At 60.9% G+C, this 22,415-nt stretch overlaps 1 protein-coding gene across 1 annotated transcript; it reads right to left on the reverse strand.

Annotated features, from left to right (window-relative positions):
* Nucleotides 1-18,806: 18,806 nt before the first annotated feature.
* Nucleotides 18,807-21,260, reverse strand: NKX2-5 (NK2 homeobox 5; the record flags this gene model as incomplete). Its single annotated transcript, XM_079770329.1, has 2 exons — nucleotides 18,807-19,447; nucleotides 20,930-21,260. 2 exons carry the CDS (start codon nucleotides 21,258-21,260, stop codon nucleotides 18,807-18,809), a joined length of 972 nt encoding a protein of 323 aa, XP_079626455.1.
* Between the last annotated feature and the right edge of the window lie 1,155 nt (nucleotides 21,261-22,415).

The raw sequence follows: 22,415 nt of genomic DNA on the forward strand, positions 1-22,415 counted from the left end.
TCAAATATTTACTCAGCACCGACTTTGTGCCAGGCACTGTGTTAGGATACACAGTGCACAAGACAGATTCCCTGGGGCATGAGGCTTACAGTATGTGGGGGAAGGCTGGCAGGTGATACAGTTAACAGACCAAGAAATCATTTACTGTGTGGGAAAAGAAGCGTTTGGGGGAAAGTGGAGCAGGCTAATGGAGATCTGGAATATAGGCATGGCCGTTTAGTAGGGTGGTTAGAGTCAGCCTCATTGAGGAGGTAAGATTTGAGCAAAGACTTGTGGGGGAGGGACGGGACACACACACACACACACACACACACACACACACACAATCAAGGGAAGGGGTGTCACACAGGGACCAGCTAGGCGAAGGCCTACGGTGGAAGCATCTATGATACTGTGATTTATAAGAAGAAGAAATACATATTTGGCCTTAGTCCTGTTCCTGCCCAAAGCCCCAGAAACAGTTGTATTTCCTGTGAGGAGAGGGACCACCATGCCTCGTGCTATGTTAATGGGACTTTGCAGCCACTGAGGAGGGGCTGGCTGCAGAGAAGCCAGCCCTGTGATGGGAGGGCTGGGGCAGGGAGAGGGACTGAAGATGGGGTCAGTCCCCATTCCTTTGTGCTGAGGCCTCCACAGAACCAAAGGGCAGGTGCAGAGAGCTGGTGAACACTCCAGGTTCGGGAGAGTCAGGTGTGCGCTCCGGGGGGGGGGGGGGGGGCATGGGAGCGCCACCCCCTTCCCCATTCCCGGCCCCAGGCGTCTTCTCCATCGGGCTCTTCCTGAGCTGCATCCTTTCATGTAAACCAGTGACCCAGGCAGTGCTCTCTCTGACTTCTGTGAACCCCTCTAGCAAGTTAACTGAACCCAAGGAGTGGGCCATGGGAACCTCCAATTGACAGCCTGTTGGTCAGCACAGGCAACAATCTGGACTCACAGTTGGCGTCTGAAGTGGAGGGCGGGGCAGTCCTGGGGAGCTGGACTTGAACCATTTTTCTGTCCTGGGTCTCTTTCCCCTTCACTAGGCCGCCGCCGTCCTCCTCCTCCTCTTCTTCCTCCTCCTCCCCCTCCTCCTCCTCCTTCTTCCTCCTCCTCCTCCTTCTTCCTCCTCCTCCTCCTTCTTTAAATGTTTTTATTGATTTTAGAGAGAGAGGAAGATAGAGAGAGAGAAACATCAATGATGAGAGAAAATCATTCATCAGCTGCCTTCTACATGCCCCCTACCAGGGATGGAGCCCACAACCCGGGTGACCTCCTGGTTCATGGGTCCACGCTCAACCCCGGAGCCAGGGCACTAGCCTCTCTTCTTGACGCCTCCTCCCGCCTCCCAGAAGGTGAGCCCGAACAGGTCCAGGTGGGCGCTGCTCTGTGCTGGTGAGTGTAGGGAGCTAAGGGCCCTGTGGAAGGCAATTTGGCAGGTGACTCCCTTTGGAGATGCTTCTAAGGAAAAGGGTGTAAAGTTAGTTCTGTTTTCGCCTTGGCTGATGGCGGTCTCCCTGGGGCCCTGCCTGAGGGCTCGCCCATGCCGACTTTCCTCCGGAGCAAGGGCAGAGCAAAAATAGCCGGGGCTAATCTAAGAGATACCGCACAGGAGTCCCAGCCGTGCTGTCAGGAACGGAGGGCTGCGGGTGTGTGTGTGTGTGTGTGTGTGTGTGTGTGTGTGTGTGTGTGTGTTATCACCCCCTCAGTCCCCCACGGCCAACCCCAGGGCCCGTGAGCACGTGGTCCAAGTGTGGCCCTGGTGGCAGCGAGGCCTGGGTTCGAATGGTACCCTTCCTGGCCAAACGCCCGAGGACGGGCCCTCTGTGGCTTGCTCATCGGGAACACTGGGACCGCCAGTGGCATTGACCCCGAGGGTGCTTGGACGATGATGGACGTTTTGGGTAGTTTCCACCTTTGGGCTGTTACGAATATGTGACACACCTTTGTGAGAACTTGTGTTTTCACTTTTCTTGGCTATCCACCTGGGATGGGATTCCTGGGGCCCAGGCTACCTCCAGATCTGGTGCCTGGAGGGCGGGCCAGCCGTGCTCCGCAGGCGGCACTGGTCCCCGCCCGGGCTGCGCCTCGCTGAGCTGTGTGCCTGGAGCAGGTTCCTCAGCCTCAGGTCCTCACAGCCACGGAGAGACTGAAACTCAGGGTGTGGAGGGTTAGAAGTGGTCTAGTAAATCTAAGGGTAATTTTTTTATTTTTTTGTTTTTGTTCAATCATAACTGTATGTGAGTTTGGTTCTGCGATTTCGGAGACTTCCTCTCATCCCCAAGCACTACCAAGCGGAGACACGGAGGTGTGGTTATCGTCTGTGACCTGTTCCTGATAAGGACAGCCAGCCAGCGGGGCCTCCAGGTCCCTCCTCCGCCTCCGCTCAGAGCCCGCTGCGGGCCGGGCTTACAGACGCGGCGATCACTGCCAGGGCCAAGCTGGCGGTCAGGGGCCGAGAGAGGAGAAAAGGGTCCCACCTCACCTCGGAGCCCTCACCACAAAACTAGGAGAGGAGGCCATGCCTTGCCCACCGAGCAGCAGCAACGAAAAGACCCACAATTGTTCGGCGTTGGCGGAGGGGGGCGAATGGCACAGGCCCCCTCATCCCGGTCCTCAGTGTGCTGGGCCGTGAGTTCGGCAGAGCAGGGCTCAGCAGCGTCACTTAAATGGCAAGCCCACGGCATTGCCGGTTCATCAGGAATCCCAGCACCCTAACGCAGCTCCGCGAGCGTGCCGTCTGACACGCCTGGACCCGCAACTCGCTTCTGGAATACCATCATGCGTCCAAACAATAAACACAAAGCGGGCATGTCTGTGTTCAACACAAATCATGCCATACAGGGCCACATACAAGTGCCATTTTCCTCCCTTATTTCTCCTGCTGACTTACTGTCGCCCCGGCCTTGCTCCCTGCTGTCAGGCCAGAGGCTTCCTCTAGAAGCAGCTCAAGCAGCTCGCTGTTGTGGTGGCCACCAGCTGGGGCACTTTTTAAGGAGACTTTTCCACTCCGTTAGGTGGGTGTTTGATATGCTAATGCCCAGCAGGTTTAAACAGCTGGGAGGGGTGGCCCTGACCCTGAGGAGCTGAGACAGATGTGCCCACTGCACCTCCTCCCTCCTCTTCCCAAGTCCACCTCCCACCCCCCTGCCCACCTGCGGGCGCATCAGCACCGGCTTTCCATTCATTCAGCTGCTGAACTTGGGCTGAACAGTCTTGCAAGTCAGGGAGTGAGTGACAGCTGCCATCCCCCTCCTCTAGGCGAGGCCCGGCCCATCAGCTTCTGAGGAGGGCACTTGGCAATAACTTGAGTTACAGAACGTGCACCCCTTTCCCCAAGGGACGCCACTTCTGGGTGTCAGTCCAAGGGCGTATCTGCACGTGTCCGTGCCTGGGGCGTGCGGGAGCCTTGGATGCCTTTGCAGACACCCTCGCCACGGGAGACAGGCAGAGTGAGGACGCGGGGCCTGGGTGGAGGCAGCAGCCCTGGATGCATTAATTAGCAACAACTTTGAAACGAACAAACAGAAGCAGGCAGGGCACAGGGCAGACTGAGGCCTGTGTGTGTTCCCGGCACCGTTTCCGGCAGCAGGAGGCCCTCGGTCCCTGTGGGTCACTTACGCCAAGTGCATGGGGAAGGCCGCGCTGGTTGGGGAGCGCAGAGCTCAGATTGAGGTTGGGGGAGTGGCGGGCGGGGCAGCTGGAAAGGACAGGAGGGAGAGGTGCCACCCACGTGGCCGCAGCGCCTCCTGGGTGGACGGGCCCCTCGCAGAGCAGAGCGTGTGGGAAGAGGACGCTCTGGTGGGACTCTGGGCCGCAGGGGTGCCGAGGGCAGAGGGTGAAAAGGACGCAACGGAGAGGTGTGGAGGCAGGGAGAGAGCACGGGGGTGGGGGGAGCTGGGCGCAGGGGCCCAGGGGGCAAGTGGAGAGGAGGGAAGGGTCCAGGTGCCTGAGGCCAGGGAGGCCCAGGAGTCCGGGTCTGAGACCTGGGGTGCCGTGCTCAGTGGTTTCAGGAGGCGGGAGGGCAGAGGGCAGCTGGCGGAGGCGGCCGGGGGTGTGGACCATCCCATCAAGAGGTTTGGCGGAGGTGGCAGGAGGGAGGCTGGCAGAGAGGGGCTGTGAGAAAGGAGGCTTACGTTTTGCAAAGCAACAACAAAGGATTTACTGGGGAAGACAGTAGGGCGGTTCCTCAAAAACTTGAACACAGAATTCCCATGCTCCGGCAGCTGCCTCCTGGGAACATCCCCGAAGGGATTGACAGCGGGCACGCAGGCCAGAAAAGGTGGCAAACATCCCCCTTCTGGAAAATGGATTTGCAGGAAGGTGAGCTTTCAGGGACAATATTTACATCCATCTTTCAGTCCCGCTGCTCATGTTACTCAGCGTCACCCTGACTTCAAACACTTCTGTCCCGGGGCACAGGCGTGGCCGGCCGCCCCCTCAGGAACAGACAGGGTGTGAAATCCCAGGGCCTTCAAGGAATGCGTGGCCACGGGCTGAGCTTTAACCGTTTTCTAAACCGAAAGCCTGGAAAGCAAAGAGCAGATCGCATTAGCAATCCAGAACTTACCCTCCCGCCAGCCAGTCACCCAGCCCCTCTGCCCTGGAGATGCCACTCCCGGCCCTGGTCCTTGTTTTGCAGCGATGTCACTGGTACAACAGGGCGAGCAAGTTCAAGGGCGCCTCCCTCCCTCCCTCCCTGCAGGCGCCGTCCCTCCTTTCCCTGGGGTGGGGTGGGCTAGCTGAGGACCCGGGAGGCTACTGGCTGTTCGGGATGGGCTTTGCAACAGTTTGCTGCCTCAGCCAGGCGGCGGGTGCTCGGCGGTGCCCTGCATCGCTCTCTGCCAGGCTGTCCCCGGATACAGGTGTGCTCCTCCCGACACGCAGGTGTGCCTGAGACACTGACCCCCATCCTCGGGGCATTCTGGCAGACCCGGGCTGGGAGCAGCTTTAGGGAGCCCGGGTGAGCAGGCGGGGCCCGATGGTGGCCCTGCAGTGCCCCAAAGGCCCCAGGAGCTGCGAGCCTCAGTGCCAGGCCCTGCCACCCGCCGCCAGCGACAGGAGCCAGCCGCAGTGTCCATGGAGCTGGGGCTGTGTCCCAGGTGCTCAGAAGCTGCAGGGGGGGGGGGGCGGGGGGGGGAGGAGGTGCCCCCGCAGGCCCAGCACCCGGCTGCCGGCTTGAGTCTCCATCTTCAGACAGACACTTGTGCTTGTGTGCTGATGTGTCCCCGTTAGGGACAGCCGTGTCGCCTGCAGGCAACCCCCAGCCAGGCCCGCGTGCTGCACACGTTACAGCTTCCTCATGGTTTTCCAATACTCGCTGTGAAGGAACGTGACCGGATCCCAGTCCTCAGGAGTTCAGAATTTCCGAAACCGTTGTTTTGCGCCACTTCCTTGTGCTGTGGAAGCGCAGTTTCCTGGCACCGGTGACAGAGATGGGAGCAGCCGCCTTAACCGGTTTGGCTCAGTGGATGGAGCGTCAGCCTGCGGACTGAAGGGTCCCGGGTTCGATTCCGGTCAAGGGCATGTACCTTGGTTGCGAGCACCTCCCCAGTAGGGGGTGTGCAGGAGGCAGCCGATCGATGTTTCTCTCTCATCGATGTTTCTAACTCTCTATCCCTCACCCTTCCTCTGTGTAAAAAATCAGTAAAATATATTTTAAAAAAAGAAAGAAATGGGAGCAGCCATCGTAAAGCAGGGGTCACAGGCGGCGGAGGCGGGAGCTGTTGCCGAGCTCACAGCCGTGGGCGGAAACCCTCACTCAGACTCCTGAGAAGGTCCCATCCACATCCCCACCCCGCTGCTCCTCCTCCTGTGGCTTACCTGTCATCGGAGTTCTAGAGCGGACGGTGTGGGCTCTCTTCACGGCCCAGAGCCACATGCCCACCCGCCCAGGCTCACGGGGTGCGGTGGGCCGTGGAACACCACCATTTGGGTAAAGCTGCTGTGTGCCGCTCGCGTGGGAGCCCAGGCCACTCTGATCATCTGGGGGCTGGGGCGGGGGGCGGGGGTCCTGGTCACCTGGAACCTCCAGGCCTGAGCCAGCAGGGAAGGAACAAGAGAATGAGTGACTGACTGAATGAATGGAGGGGGGGGGAGGGAGGGAGGAGAGAGCTCCGCCTCAGAGAGCGAGGGTCCTTTTCCTCTAGTCATCACTGTCCGCCAGGAAAAGGAAAAGGTCTGGCTGCGGCTCGTCACTGAAATGAGAAGCAGCTCTGCTTCCGGGGCTCCCCCCCCTCCCCCGTGCCTTTGGGTCCCACGGTCATCCATTCTGTTGGGGTCCAGAGGGCAGTGAGGCAGGAGTGCACTCTCCCTGCCTCTCCCCCGCCCTCCTGGCAGCGCTCAGGGTCCTTCAGCCAGAGGCCTCCAGGTGTGGCCTCCCCTCGCTCAGGGCTCAGGGCCCACCCCTGGCTTCAAAGGCGCCTTTCAAGGGAGCAGACGGGCTCAGCTGGCCGCGGTGAGTAGGGGTGAATTTGGGCCTCCATCCACCGGCTTTGCAGCCCAGCTGGGCGCCTGTGCAGCCTCCAGCGGGCAGGGCTCAGGGGAAGGAGGCAGATGGCCGCAGGCGAGAGTCCGGGCGCCGGGGGGTTTCTGCATTTCCCTGGGGGGCTCGGAGCCTCTGGGAGAATAACTACGGGTGCTGCCTGTCTTGATGGCGCCCTTGGTAGTTAGGGAAGAGTGGCGCTCTGGGTGTCACGTGTCCTCAGGCCCAGGCTGGCCCGAGGGCGGCACCCTGGTGTGAGAGGATTGTGCCAGAGAGCTGGAGCGCAGGCCCAGGCAGGCGATGGAGAACTTGGATGCTCATGCCAGTGGGTTTGGACCTTATCCTGTGCTTGAGGGGAGGGCCAGGTGTTGTGGGTCAAATGAGGTGCACCCCAAAACCTGGACCTGAGGAGTATCTGGTGTCCTACCTGGGGGGGGGGCGGTGGTAATTGGCTGTGCTGGTTTAGCAACATGGCCACAGACTCGCGACACTTACTTGTCGCCCGAAGGAGGGTCTATGTCTCTGTCGGAGGCCCATGTCCTTTCTCTTGAGAGTCGGAGGGCTCAGGATGCTCTGACCGAACGCTGCAGCGCGGCTGATTCTGTGTGAGCCCCAGGTTAGCTGATCCAGAGCCCTTGTCCTTGGAGACCTGAGCTGCTATATAAGAAGTTCAACTACTCGGAGGCTGCCATGCTGTGAGGAAGCCCAAGCCACACAGAGGAGCCGATGGAGGTGCTTGGGTTGTCAGATCCAGCTAAGGCCTGTCTTTGCGTCATCCCAGCCCAGGCACCCGGTGAGTAAAGAAAGCTCCAGAGGATTCCAGCTCCCAGCCATTCCAGTCTCCCAGCTGGAGCCCCGGACGGACACCATGGAGCTGAGACAATAACCCACACCGTGCCTCCGCTGAATTCTCTTCCCACCGAAGCATTCAATGGTTGTTGTCGGCCACAGAGTTCGAGGTGGCTTGTTACAGAGCAGTAGGGAGATGAGTGGAACATTCCCAGTCGTCTGAGTAAGCCGGAGAGCTTATCCCTGGTGCTTTCACGTGGGCAAGGCATGCAGAAAACATGTGAGAACGGGCTAGTGAGGGCCCTGGGTGAACATGCTGTCCTTGCAAATGGAACACCCACGTGATGGCCCTGGGTGAGCCCTTAGATGTAAATATGAATGAAGAGTTTTGGGGACACCCCAAACTCCAACCAACATCATCTGGGGCAATCTCAGGGAGGCCCAGCATCTACTGTGTTGTGCCCATCAAGAGAGCCAACCCGGTGATCATGCCAGGCGAGAGGATGGGAGAGGGCTGCCCCGGAGGCCCCCTCATAGTACCTCCAGCTCTGCCCCTCAGGGCGCAGTGGGTCCCGCCCTCCCCTGCCTCTAGGTCCTGTCTCACCAAGGACGTTTCTCCGTGATGGTGGTGCCCTGGTCCTGCCACCTCTGGCCTCCAGGCCTCCTGAGTGTCCCCAGGGCCTGGCACAGTATCTGCACATAGTAGTTCTCAGTAAGTATTCTGGTGCCTGAGTAGGTGTCTTAAACCAGCAGGACATTATTGTCGCACCGTCCTGGAGGCTGGAGTGTGAAGTCAAGGCTTCGGCAGGGCCGTGCCCGCTCGGACGGCTCTCGGGAGGGTCCTTCGGGCCTCTTCTGGCTCCGGGTGGTGGCAGGACGTCGTTGGCGCTTCTTGGCTGTGGCGACACCGCTCGTCTTTGACTGCACCATCACGGCCTCCTCCCGCGCTGTGTCTCCCGTATCCCGCTTCCCTTGTTCTGAGGACGCTGGGCAGAGCGGATGAGGGCTCACCTCAACTAGTTATGTCAGCAACGACCCTGTTTCCAAATAAGGTCACATTCTGAGGTCCTGGGGATCAGGACTTCACATGTCTTCATGGGCACACGGTGCAACCCATAAAATCCAGGGCAACCTGCGTGACATAAGTCCACCCCTGAGATAAGGATCTGCTCCCAGGATGCTCCAGACCTTGGAGTCACAAGATGAGGGTGAACCAAGGGGGGTTCACCAGGTTACCAGCGGAGCACCCACCCTCCTCCACCCAGGGAGCCCAATACAGCAACTACACCAGGAGCTTCCTGCCCCAACTAGAGGCGCCCCCCCCCCCCCCCCGCTTTTTTAACATGACTCTGTGTATATTTTATTTATTTATTTATTTATTTATTTATTTATTTATTTATTATATTTTATTGATTTCAGAGAGAGGAAGGGAGAGGGAGAGAGAAATATCAATGATGTTAGAGAATCATTGATCGGCTGCCTCCTGCACACCCCACACTGGGGATCGAGCCTGCAACCTGGGCATGCGCCTTGACCGGGAATCGAACCATGACCTCCGGGTTCAAAGGTCAACGCTCAACCACTGAGCCACGCCAGCCGGGCGGTGCTCCTCCCTTTTATTGTCTTTCCGCCTGTCTCTCGTATGGCAGCGCTCGCTTCCACGTGTCAATGTTTTATTCACTATGAGCTCCAGGCGGGGCAGGCTCCTGTGTATCAGATAAACGCCCCCCAGCCTCCAGCACAACGTCGCGAACATTGACTGAGCGCATGCACGCCTGCCTGGTGACGTGGAGGGAAGGACTGTCTCAGGAAGCTCCCTGTGACCGCGATGGAGGGCAGAGACCAGGTCCAGGGGGGGGCCGGGGCGGGGGAGGCCGCAGCCACAGGCTCTCGCAGAGCGTTGGGACGTTGATTGGTGGAGGTTTCAACCTGAAAGCAAAATCGCCGCCTGAGCCTTTCAGGAGATAAGGCGTCTGTGTCCAGCGATAGCGGCGCCCTGGGAGCCAGGGAGGCGCTGGGCAGGGATCAGCGCACACCCGGCCCCCCGCGCAGGCCGGTGGGCGGTAAATATAGAACAACCGGCAAGTGGGCCCGGCCCCCTTCTTTCCAACTGAGACGGTCAAGTAGGACGGAGCGGGCTTGTTAACCCGCCCCTTTCCAGCCTCTCCGGCCACTGCACCTTCCTCTCTGGCTCCGAACACAGCCAAGGTCACCAGGGCCCAAGGTCACCAGGGCCCAAGGTCACCAGGGCCGGTGACAGCAGAGCCGAATGTGCACGTGGCAAAGCCTCTGTGAGAAGCAGCCATAGGGGCCGGCTGTGGCCAGTGGTCAGACAGCGGACGCGGTAATATCTCTCTGTTCACCACAGTGTAGGAGCCCCATTCAGTGACTTCTAAACTCTCTACGGCTGCCGTCGAGTGGGCGCTTCCGTACGAGCATCACTCCCGGCAGGTAGGACGTCAGGAGCCCAGTGACGCACAGGAACCGCGGCCCCGCGGGGAGACGCGTCTGGGCCAAGGTCACCCACCCCTCCCCTCCGATGGCACCGCCTGGGGTTGTCCGTGAGGAGTCTCGGCTCTGGGACCTCTGACTCTGCCGTAGGCCCGACTCCTGCTTGAGGCATGGACCCTGGGCAGTGGGGAAGAGAGCTGACGTGTGAGGAGCCTGCATGGTCACATTTTACCCTCCAACGACATGCGTGGGGCTGTATCAGCCCCGTTTCACAGCCAGGGAAATCCGGGCTCCGAGAGGTTGCCCAAGGGGGCACGATGCAGAGCTGGGGTACCACCCCGGTCCCTTCCGGATCTCCTGCACCTGCAGGGCCTTGTCTGGCCCACAGGGCCTCCTGCTCCAGGACCTGCCACTCATGGCCCGGCATCCTTGGCTGGAGGAGGTGGTCGCTCCTCCCACAGGGCGGGCTCTGAGCATGGGAGGGTGCCCTGGCTTTAGGGACCGGGGCAGGGGGGCATCCAGTCTGCACACCGCTCTCGGAGGCGGGGCGGGGCTGGGGTAGGGGCCGCCTGCTCCAGGGCTGATTGGGCCTCAAGGGAAGGACATTTGCCACATGCTGTGCTGAGCACTGGCTGGGGCTGTTCTGGGGTCCTTGCAGGGACAGCCAGACATTTTTTTCGTTTTTCAACATAAAATGTGCTCTTTTTCAGTTTTTCAAGGAAATGTCTGACCATCGTACAAATTCAAAAAGAAGAAAGGCAATCGCACACATTTCCACGCGAGATGACCGCTGTCCACGACAGGCAGACACTTTGGTCCACATTCACTCTCGGGGTCCAGGATAAGCATCTCTCCTCCTTCGGAGCGACGCCCTCTTCCTGGCGCCCACCAGGTTGCCTCCCAACCATCCAAGAAACTGGACAGGTCCAAGGACCTTCTCTTCATCTAACAGAATGTTCTGGTTCCTACTCCCCGGCTTCCGGTTTCCCCACTGTCGTGCGCCGATGCCCGCCCTCTCCCCATCTATTCAGGAGGCAGAGGCCACAGAGCTGTGGCGTCAGAAACACCTGGCGTCCCGAGGCCCCGGACGAGGTGGAAGGCTTAGACACATGAAAGGAGCAGGTGTCTGGGCCCGGGCTCGGGCTCCGAGGCCTCCCCGCCGCTGCCCCTGCGGTTCACCCCGCACTTGACTCTGGACCGCAGGCCCCAGAGGCTGTGGATGAAAGAGGAAGAGGATGGGGAGGAATCCCAGCCGCCGGGTTTCAGCTCTCGGCTCAGACAGCTGCGGGAGGCCGGCCCTCATCCCACAGGGCAGCCAGCCCGCCACCTGGCTGCTGGGAGGCGGGCACCGTTAGCTGCTCCCACTTTGAAGAGGATCCCACAGGACCAAGGTCACGTCCCGAGGGGACACTCAGGCGTGGAGCCCTCACTCTCAGCGAGGCAGGTGGCTCTCTCCTGGCGGCAAACGGGAGTGGGGGGATGGGGGAACGCTTGGTTCACACGTGATGGGGACAGGGGGACAGGGAGCAGGTGGGCCATAGGTGGCCCCAAATGGTTTTGTGTTGTCACCTTTTGGTTTTCACCTGGGGGTTTTCTTTTAGCTGCGATCCCTGCGGGCCCACCACGTGCTCAGCCCTGTGGCTCTCCCTCTAGACAATGCCCACTCATTTACCACGTGTTTATTGAGCACCTACTGTGTGCTGGGCAGTGGTGAACCACAGAAGCAGTGACTGACGGGAAAGGCTCTGGACCCGCCCACCCGGCGCTGAGCTCAGTCCTGGGGCTGCCCTTCCTCTGTGTCCTGCTGGCTGAGACTTCGGCCTTACCTGTGAAACAGACTCCCACCTCGTCTTCCTCCAGGGTCATTGTGGGGGCTCCCTGTGATGCCGCCGTGCAGCCTGAGCTTCGGAGCTGCTCAGCACGTCCCGGCTAGGCCCCCGCGGTTCCCGGGATGAAGGGGCCCTGAACCGGAGGATGCAGTTTGGACAAGGGAAGAGGAGGAGACAGGCCATGCCCCAGGACCGGCGGGGGGGGGGGGGGGGGCACTCTGCAGCAAGGAGCCCAGCTGGTGCCTGGAATGAGCGCAGGAGCTGGAGAGGTGGGCAAGGCCTCGTCATCCTGGCGGGGAGTTCAGACTCCCCCACAGTGTGGGGACCCCCGGGGGCCTTGTGCAGGGAGGGCACAGTGTCCGGTTTCTGGGTTTTGGTCGATACCTCCGGCTGCCGGTGGAGAATAGGCTACAGGGAAATGTGCTCGTTTTCTGTTCCCCACACTTAGTGGCTTAAATTTTAAAACAATACATATTTGATCTTCCGGTTCTGGAGGCCAGGGGTCCTCAGATCACGGGGTCAGCAGGGCTGAGTCCTTCTGGGGGCTCCAGGAGACTGTGTGACCCGCCTTTTCTGGTTTCCAGAGGGGCTGCCTCTGAGCACCCCGGTGGCTTCTGTGGCCCCACCCCAGGTAACCCAGGGTTACCTCCCCTTAGCCGAACCCCACCTGCAGATGTGGGTGCGTTTTGTTATGTTTGGCTTTGCCATACAAAGTAGCATAGTCACGTGTCCTGGGGGCTAGGAGTGGAATGGTTGGGGCTGTTATTCTAACAACACAGGGCGCATTGCCTACCTGAGGCACCCGTAGTGTGGGCTGGGGGCGTGCTGGAATCCCGATGGTTCCACCAGAGCCCCGGCTCCTCAAACCGCTCTCAGCGGTTCTCAGGCTTGCCCAAGACACTCTTTTATTTAAAATATATTTTTTATTGTTGGTGGTATTACAGATACCTTCCATTTCTCCCTCCTCCCTCCCCCCTTGTCCCCCAAGATCACACTTAACCCCCGGAGGTTCTGTCATTCTCTCCGGAACCCTTTCTCTTATTCTCACACCTTGATTACCTCTCTTCAGTTAACGGGTCCTGGCCGACGCCAAGTCCTCATGCGACGGTCACCTTGGGTGTAAACGGACTAATGCTTCCTCGGCTTCTAGAAGGTCTGCCTCTTTTTCTTTCTTTCTTTTTTTTTTTTTAATTTTGGGACTTAATTTTTTTAAATTGCGGTAAAATGTACCTAACATAGTATTTACCATGAAAACCGTGTTTCAGTGTACAGGTTAGTGGCAGTAAGTACATTCACATTATTGCACAACCATCACGACCATCCATCTCCAGAACGTTGCTCATCTTTCCCAACTAAAACTCTGTCCCCATTAAACACTGTCTCTCCCCTGACTCCCCCCCCCCGCCCTGCTCCGCCCCTCCCTTCAGCCCCCTCAGTAACCGCCACTCTGCTTTCTGTCTCCATGAATTGACTCTAGGACCTCATATGAGTGGAATCATCCAGTATTTGTCTCTGTGTCTGGTTTATTTCACCTAACGTAATGTTGTCAGGTTCATCCGCATAGTAGCGCGTGTCAAACTTCCTTCCTTTTGAAGGCTGAGCGCTGTTTTGTTGCGTGTATGTGCCACGTCTTGTTTACTCCTCCATCTGTCAGTGGCCACGGGTGCTTCTAGCTCTTCGCGTTGTGAACGTGTTGCTATGGACACCAGTGTGCTGCCGGTGTGCGCCCTGCCTTTACTTCTGTAGACCCAGAAGCGGATCTCTGGATCATATGATTAGTTCCTACTTCATTTTTTGAGGAATTGCCGTACTGTTCCCAGGGCGGCTGAGCCGTTTTGCACTGCCGCCAGCAACGCCTAAAGGCCCGCGCTCCGCCACGTCATGGCCAGCGCGTGCCGTTTCCTGTGTGCTTTGTTTTGAACAGCGGCCACCCTGGTGGCAGTCTGTGCGTTTCTTCATTGCGGTTTGGATTTGCATTTCCCCAGTGATTCGCGATGTTGAGTATATTCACGTGCTTACTGCCTGTTTGTGTATCTTCTCTGGAGAAATGTCTGTTCAAGTCCTTTAAAACCCACTTAAAACCCCACACCTTTTGTGATATTGACTGTTTCCTCTCACGGCTAAATGGCCTATGGAGCTGCACTGTGCCGACGGCCGGCCACTCCGGGCTGCCTGGGCCCAGGCCCTGACTGGGTGGCTGCCGCTCCCCTGGGGTCACATGTGCACGGTTCTCTGGACTCTGGAGTCTCGGCGCCGAATCGCTGTTTGGAGGAGGCCTCCTGTTTAAAGCGCTCAGTTCATGAGCGATGACCTTATTTTCTGAGGACCTCTGTTTCTCTGTAAAACCTAGGCCAAGTGATTTGGATAATGAATACTTAGATGAAGAGGCCTCTGGCGCAGTGTTGTGTGTTCTTGTTCCTTTTTCTAACTGCTCTCTTGAAACTGGGTCCCTGAAAGCAGGAGTCACACCCCCAAATAGTCATCGGGTTTCAGCACCAGACATTAAGCAGCGTTGCCCCAGCGCCGGATCAGCCAGATTTCCTGGAGGACAAACGGAATCCGAGTCCCCAGGGGAGGGCCTGGGGATGGGTTTCCGTGGGCATCACCGTGTGTGGGTCGTGGCCAAGTTTAAGACACTGAGGATGAGTGTGAAACACAGCGGTCAGTATTTAGTCCGCGTTCTGCTCAGAACTGTCCCAGCACTGAGGGCCCTGCTCCCTGCCGGAGCGTCTCCGCTGACGGAGTGTGGCGCTCCCCCCGGCCCTCACCTCCACTCACAGGTTCTAGGCCTCCCCGTGAGAGGGGTCCGCCTGCTGCTCTCACACGCAGCCACTGGATCTCAGCAAACACGCAGGCGCCCGAGATGGAAGAGCGGCCGGAGGGGGAAACCCGACTCCCGCTTCTCCTGAGCTGGGGGCCGGGGCTCTGTGAGCTGCCTTCTCCCACTTGCCAGTGATGAGAGGCCCCTGTCACCAACGCAGTTTTGCAGGCCCCGCCCTGGGGAGTCCAGTTCGAGGGAGCCGGGAGGGCAGGGGTCTGGGCCTGTCTCGCCTCCAGCCGTTGGTGTCTGGTGGAACCATCTGGATTCAAGTTCGCCCAGGGAGGCCGTGCCCGGAGCTGCTTTAGCTTTCCGTGGCCCCCCTGGGAAATGAGGAGATTTGCAGGGTTAAATCTTCTCCCCGGGCCTGGCCCAAGCTGAGCATGAAGACAATGATGCTCCCCACGCAGCCGGCTGGCTGTCAGAGCAGCGTGCAGAGCCCGCGGTGGCTCCGGGTGGCCAGCGTGTCAGGTCCACTCATGTCCCATCTGGCTCTTCAGGAAGCTCGGGGGGGGGGGGCAGACTGCCCCCTGGAATCCCCGCTGCTATGCCCCCCACTCCACTGCGAGGTCTTGGGTGAGTCACTTCTCTCTGTGCCTCAGTTTCCTCCCTGGTCCTAAGTGAAGAGTAATTGTGCCTACCTGATGGGCTTGTTCTGCCTCATGCAATTGGCACGTTGATTGGATTTGTCTTGGTGCCTACTTTCTGAGCTGGGATCCAAAGACACAGGGCTCTGGGCCCGGGAGCCAGGCTGCGGGGTCTTTAAGCAGCTGTGGCACTGGCCAGCTGTGTGACCTGAGGCCTATGAGCGATTTATCTGTTCCCTCAAAGGGGTGAAGGAGGATTAGAGGGGTTCACCTTGTAAAGAGCTCAGGACAGGGCTGGCATGCGGTAAGCTCCACGCGCGAGAAGTAAATGGAATCCGAGCTCCAGCCCCTTTCCCAGGAGCCCGTCGGGAGGGAAGTCCGGGACCTGGGCTGCAGGGCCGCCCTCTCCAGTCCAGGCGGGGCCTGAGCCTGGAAGACTTACCGAGGAGGCAGCGGCTGGGCTCCCGAGGGCAGGGCTGCTGTCAGCTCCGCAGGGTGCCTGGCGGGTTCTGCTCCTTCTTTTAAATACAGGAATTGAAACACACAACATGGAAACCTATACAGAATAAAAAGAGGGAAGCTATTCTGATTTGGCAAAACCAGTGTTTACTGGCCGGAAACGATGCAAGGGAGCGAGAGGTCTTCCGGTCCTGGTGCCGGGAGTACCATGTGGCCTAGCCTCTCCTCCCCGGACACCCACCGGCCCGCCCTGGCCAGCCGCTCCCCCGTCCTCCGGGCAGTGCTCCTCCCAGCCGGGAGCCAGCTCCGTTCTTTTAATGTCACCGTTTGGCTCTCACTGTTAGTTTGTTTTCACTGTGGCGTGTGCTTGTTTGATTTTTTAAAAAACATTATAGACCCGGCGGCGGCCCAGTTGGTTGGAACATCGCCCCTGGACACCAAAAGTGTCATGGGTTCGATTCCCGGTCAGGGCACATACCTAGGTTGTAGGTTCGTTCCCCGGAGGGGGAAATACCAGAGGCAATCCATCGATGTTTCTCTCTCCCTCAAATCAATAAACATGTTCTCAGGTGAGGATGAAAAAATCATTAAATATAACTAGTCCCCTCCGTGCCCCCACCCCCGGGTGCCCTGGGCATTCGAAGCCCCGCGTCACCCCAATCTCCCAGCTCTTCGCCACCTGAAAGCACCCACAATTCTCGTTTGTTTCCCACTTCTCTGCCCTGGCTGAATTTTCTCACTCTGCACGCGCCGCTTACATAATAATTTAAAAAACAAACGAATATACTACTGATTTAATTTGGGATTGGATCGCTATGTAGACGCGGGGGTTGTTAATTTCGGGTCCTTCTGACCCTGCGCCCGAAGCCCTGGCTCCCGGAGGCAACACCCTTGGCGGAGCGAGAGCCCTCCGGCTTCCCCAGCTCCGCGCTCTCCCGGCCGCCGGGAGTGAGCCTGGCTGTGCAGCCCGAGAGCCCCACGCCAATGGCGAGGGCGCGGGTCCGCCGGGCGCGGTGGCCCAGGCGCGGCCCCTCTGCCTCTTTCCAGGAGGGACAAACGCTGTTTCTCCAACAGCCGGCCGCCTCTGCCTTCCGTGGGTGGTGCAGGGGCTTCCCAGCTCAGCCGTGAGAAAATGCGTGACCTTGACCATTGTTTAACCCCCGGTCCTCAGTTTCCTGGCTTGCAAATGAGGATGGATTAGACGAGAGAGCTGTAAAGCCGTCAGCCCTGGCGTTGGGTGCGCCGTGCCAGCCAGCATTGTTACCCGTTGGCGAGAGACCTCGGGTGTCACTCGGCGTCCCGCGGGATGGCACAGCGGAGGGCACCTTAGAAAATCCCTCGCCTTGTAAGGTTGAGTGAAAGAAATATTACGGACAAGGGAAGGTAGAAAACCAGGGCGTCCCGGCGGCAAACACTCGGGTGTGATTGAGCGCCCAGGCGGGGATCCCAGGCAGAAAGAACTCGGGTGGCGGGAGCGGGCTGCCTGCGGAGGCTGCGGGCGGGGTGCCTGGAGGGAGGGTGCCCACGGGCTAAGAGCTGGTCCGGCGGAGCGTAGGGTGCTCTTCCTGGAGAAGGGACCACGCCGCATCGTGGCGATGGGCACCCGCAGGCCGCTCGCCTCCATAGGCCCAGGCGGCGAATGCCGGGCTGAGCTGAACACAGCCCCTGCCCGTGGCCCTCGCCGCCCGGTTCAGACCTTACAGCCACGGGCATTCACGTCGGGGCCCGGAACCCAGACCTGAGTTCAGCCCTTTCCCCTCCTTCCCACAGCGCAGCCACGACGGGGCGAAGGTGAACTGCGCGCACCCTCTCACCCACACCCGGAGAGCGCAGCGCCCGATGGCCCTCTCCCGCCGGCGGCTGGGCGAGCTTAGGGTCGCCCTTCTCCGAAGAGAGGACCTGGCAGGCAGGGGCAGTGCTCCCCGTCCGGTCCCGCCCCTCCCGCAGCAAGAGGCTCCTGGGCCACCCGCCAGGGCACCCCGGCCTCACTAGGTCCCCGAACTCCACCAGCCACGTCTGACTCCACCAGAGCTCCCGCCGCCCCCGCGCCCGGTGCCCCAGGCGGCCAGCCCAGCGATTTCAGGAAAATCACAGAAAACCCACATTCCGTCCTTCCTTTTCAAGAACCGGCTGTCCTCCCAGCCCTGCCCTGGGGCAGCGGATGGAGGAGCTGAAGGCCAGGCCTAGGGACCTGGGCTCCGAGCGAAGTACTCTCGCCACCCGCACTTTACAGAGGAAACGCGGCGGCCGCCGTGCGCAGCCCACAGCCAGGGGTTTCGGCGGATTTCCGAGCCTCGGTTTCCCTCTGTGAGCCCTGCGCAGCGACAGCACTTCAGTGAGTGTCAGGGTCTCTGCGCGTTTCCTACCTGCCCAGAGGAGAGGAGGACGGCGGTTGGTGGGGAAGGGAGAATTCTCCTGGTGAGGCACGGCGGGACACGAGCTGGCGCGGACATCTCTTGTGGGCCGGGTTCTGCCCTCAGCCGGTGAGGCTCCAGCCGCGCTCGGAAAGGGCTTTGGTTCTCGGCTTTTCCGTCTGTAAAACGGGCTGAGGCCTTTTCCTAAGGCAGGAGGAGGTAGGGTGCCCTCCAGCCTCCCCGGGCCTGCGTCCATTTGCTCTCCATGTAATGCCCAGCACCTGGAGCGGTGCCCAGCACACAGTAGGGCTCCAGGAGGCACGGTTGGGAGCTCTGGGCAGATGCTCTTGGCCTCTGAAGTGAGACCCAGAACCGAGCCTTGGTTCTGCCAGGACCGGCTGTCTGCCCCAGGCAAGTCACTAGACCTCTTCAAGCCTTGGTCCCCTACACGTTTAAAACAGGACCCTCCGGTCTGGGTGGTTGGAGGGTACAAGAGACACCCCGGGCCGGCGCGGGTTAGTATTCCTATGGATTTGCTGATGTCCGCCTCGCCTGCAGCCTCAGCCAGCAGGGCCGGCTCTGCCTCCCAGTTCCGTTCCCCGAGCGCCGAGTGGAAAGAAGCACACGCACGGGTCAGCGCACTCTCTTTAATGGGCGGGGTTCTGGGGACTTACAGCAACAGGTAAAAACATAAATACGGGGGGCGGGAGGGGGGAGGCGGCAAGGCGGCACGTGCCCGGGCGCCGGGCCCAGGCTCCGAGGGCGGCCCCCAGGCCCCCCAGGCCGGCGTTCGCCCGTCGGGGATGCCGTGCGCGCTCAGAGGGCGCTCCGGGGCCGGGCGAAGGCGTCAGGCTAAGGGACCATTCACCGCCAGTTGTGTCAATTCGGCCACAAACGCTGCCCGCGTGGGGACAAAGGCACGCGGCGTGGGGGCGCTCCGAGGTCTCTGCGGCCGTGGCTGTGAAACCGCGGGCCACGGGCGCCGGGAGCCCGCCCTCCCCCAGGTCTGCGCCCTTCGCCGGAGGTGGGACCCGGCGGGGCGCCCAGGCCGGTCCTTCCCTACCAGGCGCGGATGCCGTGCAGCGTCGACACCCCCGAGTTGCCCTGCGGGATCCCGGGGCTCTGCACCGCGTTCAAGTCCCCGACGCCGAAGTTCACGAAGTTGTTGTTGGCGGCGGCCGTGGCCGACTGCGCGGGGGGCGGCCCGGCGGGGTAGGCGGCCGCGCAGCTGTAGCCGGGGCTGCAGGCCGCGCCGCCGTAGCCCGTGTAGGCGGGGTAGGCGTTGTAGCCGTAGGCGTTGAGGCCCACGCCGTAGGCCGGGGCGTAGGGCGCCGAGTCCCCCAGGCAGGGCTTGCCGTCGCGCACCAGCACGGGCACCGCGATCCTGCGCGCGGGCGGCGGCGGCGGCGGGGGCAGCCCCACCAGCTCCAGAGTCTGGTCCTGCCGCTGCCGCTTGCACTTGTAGCGCCGGTTCTGGAACCAGATCTTGACCTGCGTGGACGTGAGCTTCAGGACGCTGGCCAGCTGGTCGCGCTCGGGGGCCGACAGGTACCGCTGCTGCTTGAAGCGCCGCTCCAGCTCGTAGACCTGCGCCTGCGAGAAGAGCACGCGCGGCTTCCTCCGCCGCCGCGCCCGGGGCCGCTCCGCGCCGTCCGCCTCGGGCTTCTCCAGCTCCACCGCCTTCTGCAGCGGGCACAGCTCTGCGGGGACAGGGGGCGGAGAGAGGGCGGTCAGAACACCGAACACCCGACCCGCGGAGCGCCCGCCCTCGGGGGAAGGGGCCCTGGTCGGGGCCACTCGGTCCGGCCCGGAGAGCCCGGCGCGGCTGCGGCTCCCTCTGCCCGCGCACTGAGGGCCGCAGCTCCAGGTAGCGTTGGTGAATGCCTGCCCTGTGCCAGGCATGGCCCCAGGCCCCGGGGAAAGAAACAGGCGCGGCCCCTGCCCCCGGGCAGTTCACACGCTGGAGTGGGAGAGGGACAGTGACTTAAGGTTTCAGGCCGCACAGAATACAAAGCCGGACGCTGCCCCGGGTGAGTGAGGGCCACTTCGGTTCGACAGAGAGAGACCGAGGCCTCTCCTAGGGAACCGCAGACACGGGAGGCCACGAGGGTGGGATCGGTGAGCTGAGGTGCCCGCGCAGCCAGCGCGGTGTGTGCAGCCCCCCGAGCCCCCGTGGGCAGGCGGCCTCGGAACCGGTCCTGCTCGCGCGCTCGTTGGATTCGAATTGGTAGCGAGCACTTCAGCCCGCCGAGCCCCCAGCATCTGCGGCCGGGCTTCCTTCCGCTCTGGACAGACCTCCCTAGGCTCACGGAGAGATCCCCTCTGGGCTACGCAGCCTGCGCCCGCCCGGCCTCCCTGTCTCCCCGGGTGTGCGCGGACCCCGCGCTGAGCCAGGGTGTCCCCAGTGCGCCCTCTCCTGCGCCGGGCCAGCCTCCCCCGCCGCTGGGCTGGCAGGCGCAACGATCGGGCCGCTGCCCAGTGACTCCTCCACCGCCCCGCACCTTTCGCGGCGCGGTATTTTCTAACTTTTTCCCGGGCACATGAGGAAATGGTGCTGGAAAAACACAGCTAGTAAGTCAGATCCGTGAGAGTCCGCAGGATCCCCACTTTAAAATCAAGGCCTTGTTCCCAAGATTCCTCTTTCCTGGAACAAAGGAGGAAAAGGCCCAGAAACGCGGGCTATGGTTGGGCTACGGAACGTCCTGGACCCTCCTCCGATTGTGCGCAAAAGCACGTCTGGTGCGCAGCATTTAAATCTGTTTATCGGTTTTCAAAAAAAACCCAAAAACACACACACAACCCCCACACACACACAAAAAAAAACCTCTATACCCCAAAGAGGTTTTTAAAAACAACCCTGATACAGAGAATCTCTGTTCTACCACAAACTGATCGTCAACTTCAGAACAAACCCAGGAGCAGGGCGGCTAGCTGCTGCCCAGGGCTTTGTTAGGCCGGAAAATGAAATACAAAAACACCCTGTCTCTTGTTTCTAATCACCTCGACCCAGCATTTTCCCTGAACCTCCGAAGGGACCGGGGTGCCGGGGCCGTGCCACCCTGCTGCTTCTCACACTCCGAACCCCTGCGCCCGGCCCTCCGCCCGGGCCAGAGTTTCTTGGCGGCGGGGTTTGGGGACAAAAGCGACTGGGGAAGGAGAAGGACCTTGTGCTTCCTCCTCACCTTTCTTATCGGCTCGGAGGTCCTTGGCGGGGTCGGGGTCGCCGTAGGCACGCGGGTAGAAGGCGGGGGCGGCCGGGAAGGCCGGCGCGCACTTGGCCGGCGAGGGCGCGGGGCCCAGCTCGGCGCGCAGCTCGGGGAGGCCGGGCCCCGCGGCCTCGGGCCCCGCGTAGGCCTCGGGCTTGAAGGCGGCCAGCATGCAGGAGGCGGGCGCCAGGGTGGCCTCCAGGCGCGCCGAGAGCTCCCCAGCGGCCAGGCTGCGCTGCTGCTGCTCCAGGTTCAGAATGTCTTTGACGGAGAACGGCGTGGGTGTGAGCCCGGGGCTTGGGAACATGGTGGCACCGCGCGTCTCACCACGCCAGAGGGGCGGCAGTGAGCGCTGCTGCCCGCGGCCCCCGGCAGCCTCCCCGCATGGTGCCCGCTGCCCGCCAGCCCGCGCACCCGCCTTCCCGCTCCAGTTGTGGCCCGGCGGCAGGTAGTGCGGAGCTCTGGGACAGGGGAGGCGGGACCAGGCCGGAGGAGGGGGACTCAGCGTGCCATTGGGCCAGGGGCTGTGTTGACAGGAGCGATGAGCAGTTTCGTGTCACCTAATATAGTCATTCGGCTAAAAAAAAAAATCCTGCTCAGCTTTTTAAAGGGGCCTCGACACACTGGGAAGGCTCTCCTTTTGCTCCCACAGTGTTCGCCTAAAAACCCCACAGACTCACTCGCAGGGAAGAACTCGATTCTTCTCTGAATCCCAGGGATCGGGATGTGAGGAAACGTTCCTCGCACCTAAAATAGCAGGGGAGAGAGAAGGCCTGGTGGGAGCTGCGGAGGGAGGGCCATTTCCAGGGGTCCTGAGGGCTTCGTTGCTGAAGGCGTAGACCTGGGAAGAGTCTGAATAAGACCAGAAGGGAGTGTTACCCTGGGGTGATGGCAGGAGCGGGAGATTCGGGACAATTTGGGGGTTCTGTTTGGCTTGGCTTACAGGACCAGCCATGGCCCCGTGTCCCCCTTTTCCCAGGGGGCTCCCGGGTGTGCCAAGCAGAAGTCCAGATGGGGGTTGTGGTGTGGGAGCTCCAGGGGCACCGTCTCCTCCCAGAGAGCTGACCCCCCACCCCTCAATAATGAGACAAACCAAAACCCCAGCCGGCACACAGGTTCCCAGAGGAGAGGGGTGTGCTGGGGGCTCTAGCTTCTTCATCATTATCGCCTCCCTCTCCCCACCCACCCTTCCTAGCAGCGAGGGCCCGGGCCTCTCAGCCCCAAGGCCGCAGGCTCCAGCCCTGGTGTGGCTCTCAGGCGGGCGGGCGGGGCACCTGTGAGCACCGCTGGGGGAGGGTTTCTCTGAGGTCTCTGGGCCAGGTCCCAGTGGGGCACCCTGGCACCCGTCTGGCCAGGCGCGTGGGGGAAGCGCAGGGCGGGAGGGGTGTTAATTTGTAGCCCAGGGTCAGAAAAGTAGGGCTCTCCTGTAGGACAAATCCTCCAATAACTCAGGAGTGCCCAG

Source organism: Cnephaeus nilssonii, assembly GCF_951640355.1.
Source record: "Cnephaeus nilssonii genome assembly, chromosome: 5".
Classification (NCBI taxonomy): Eukaryota; Metazoa; Chordata; class Mammalia; order Chiroptera; family Vespertilionidae; genus Cnephaeus; species Cnephaeus nilssonii.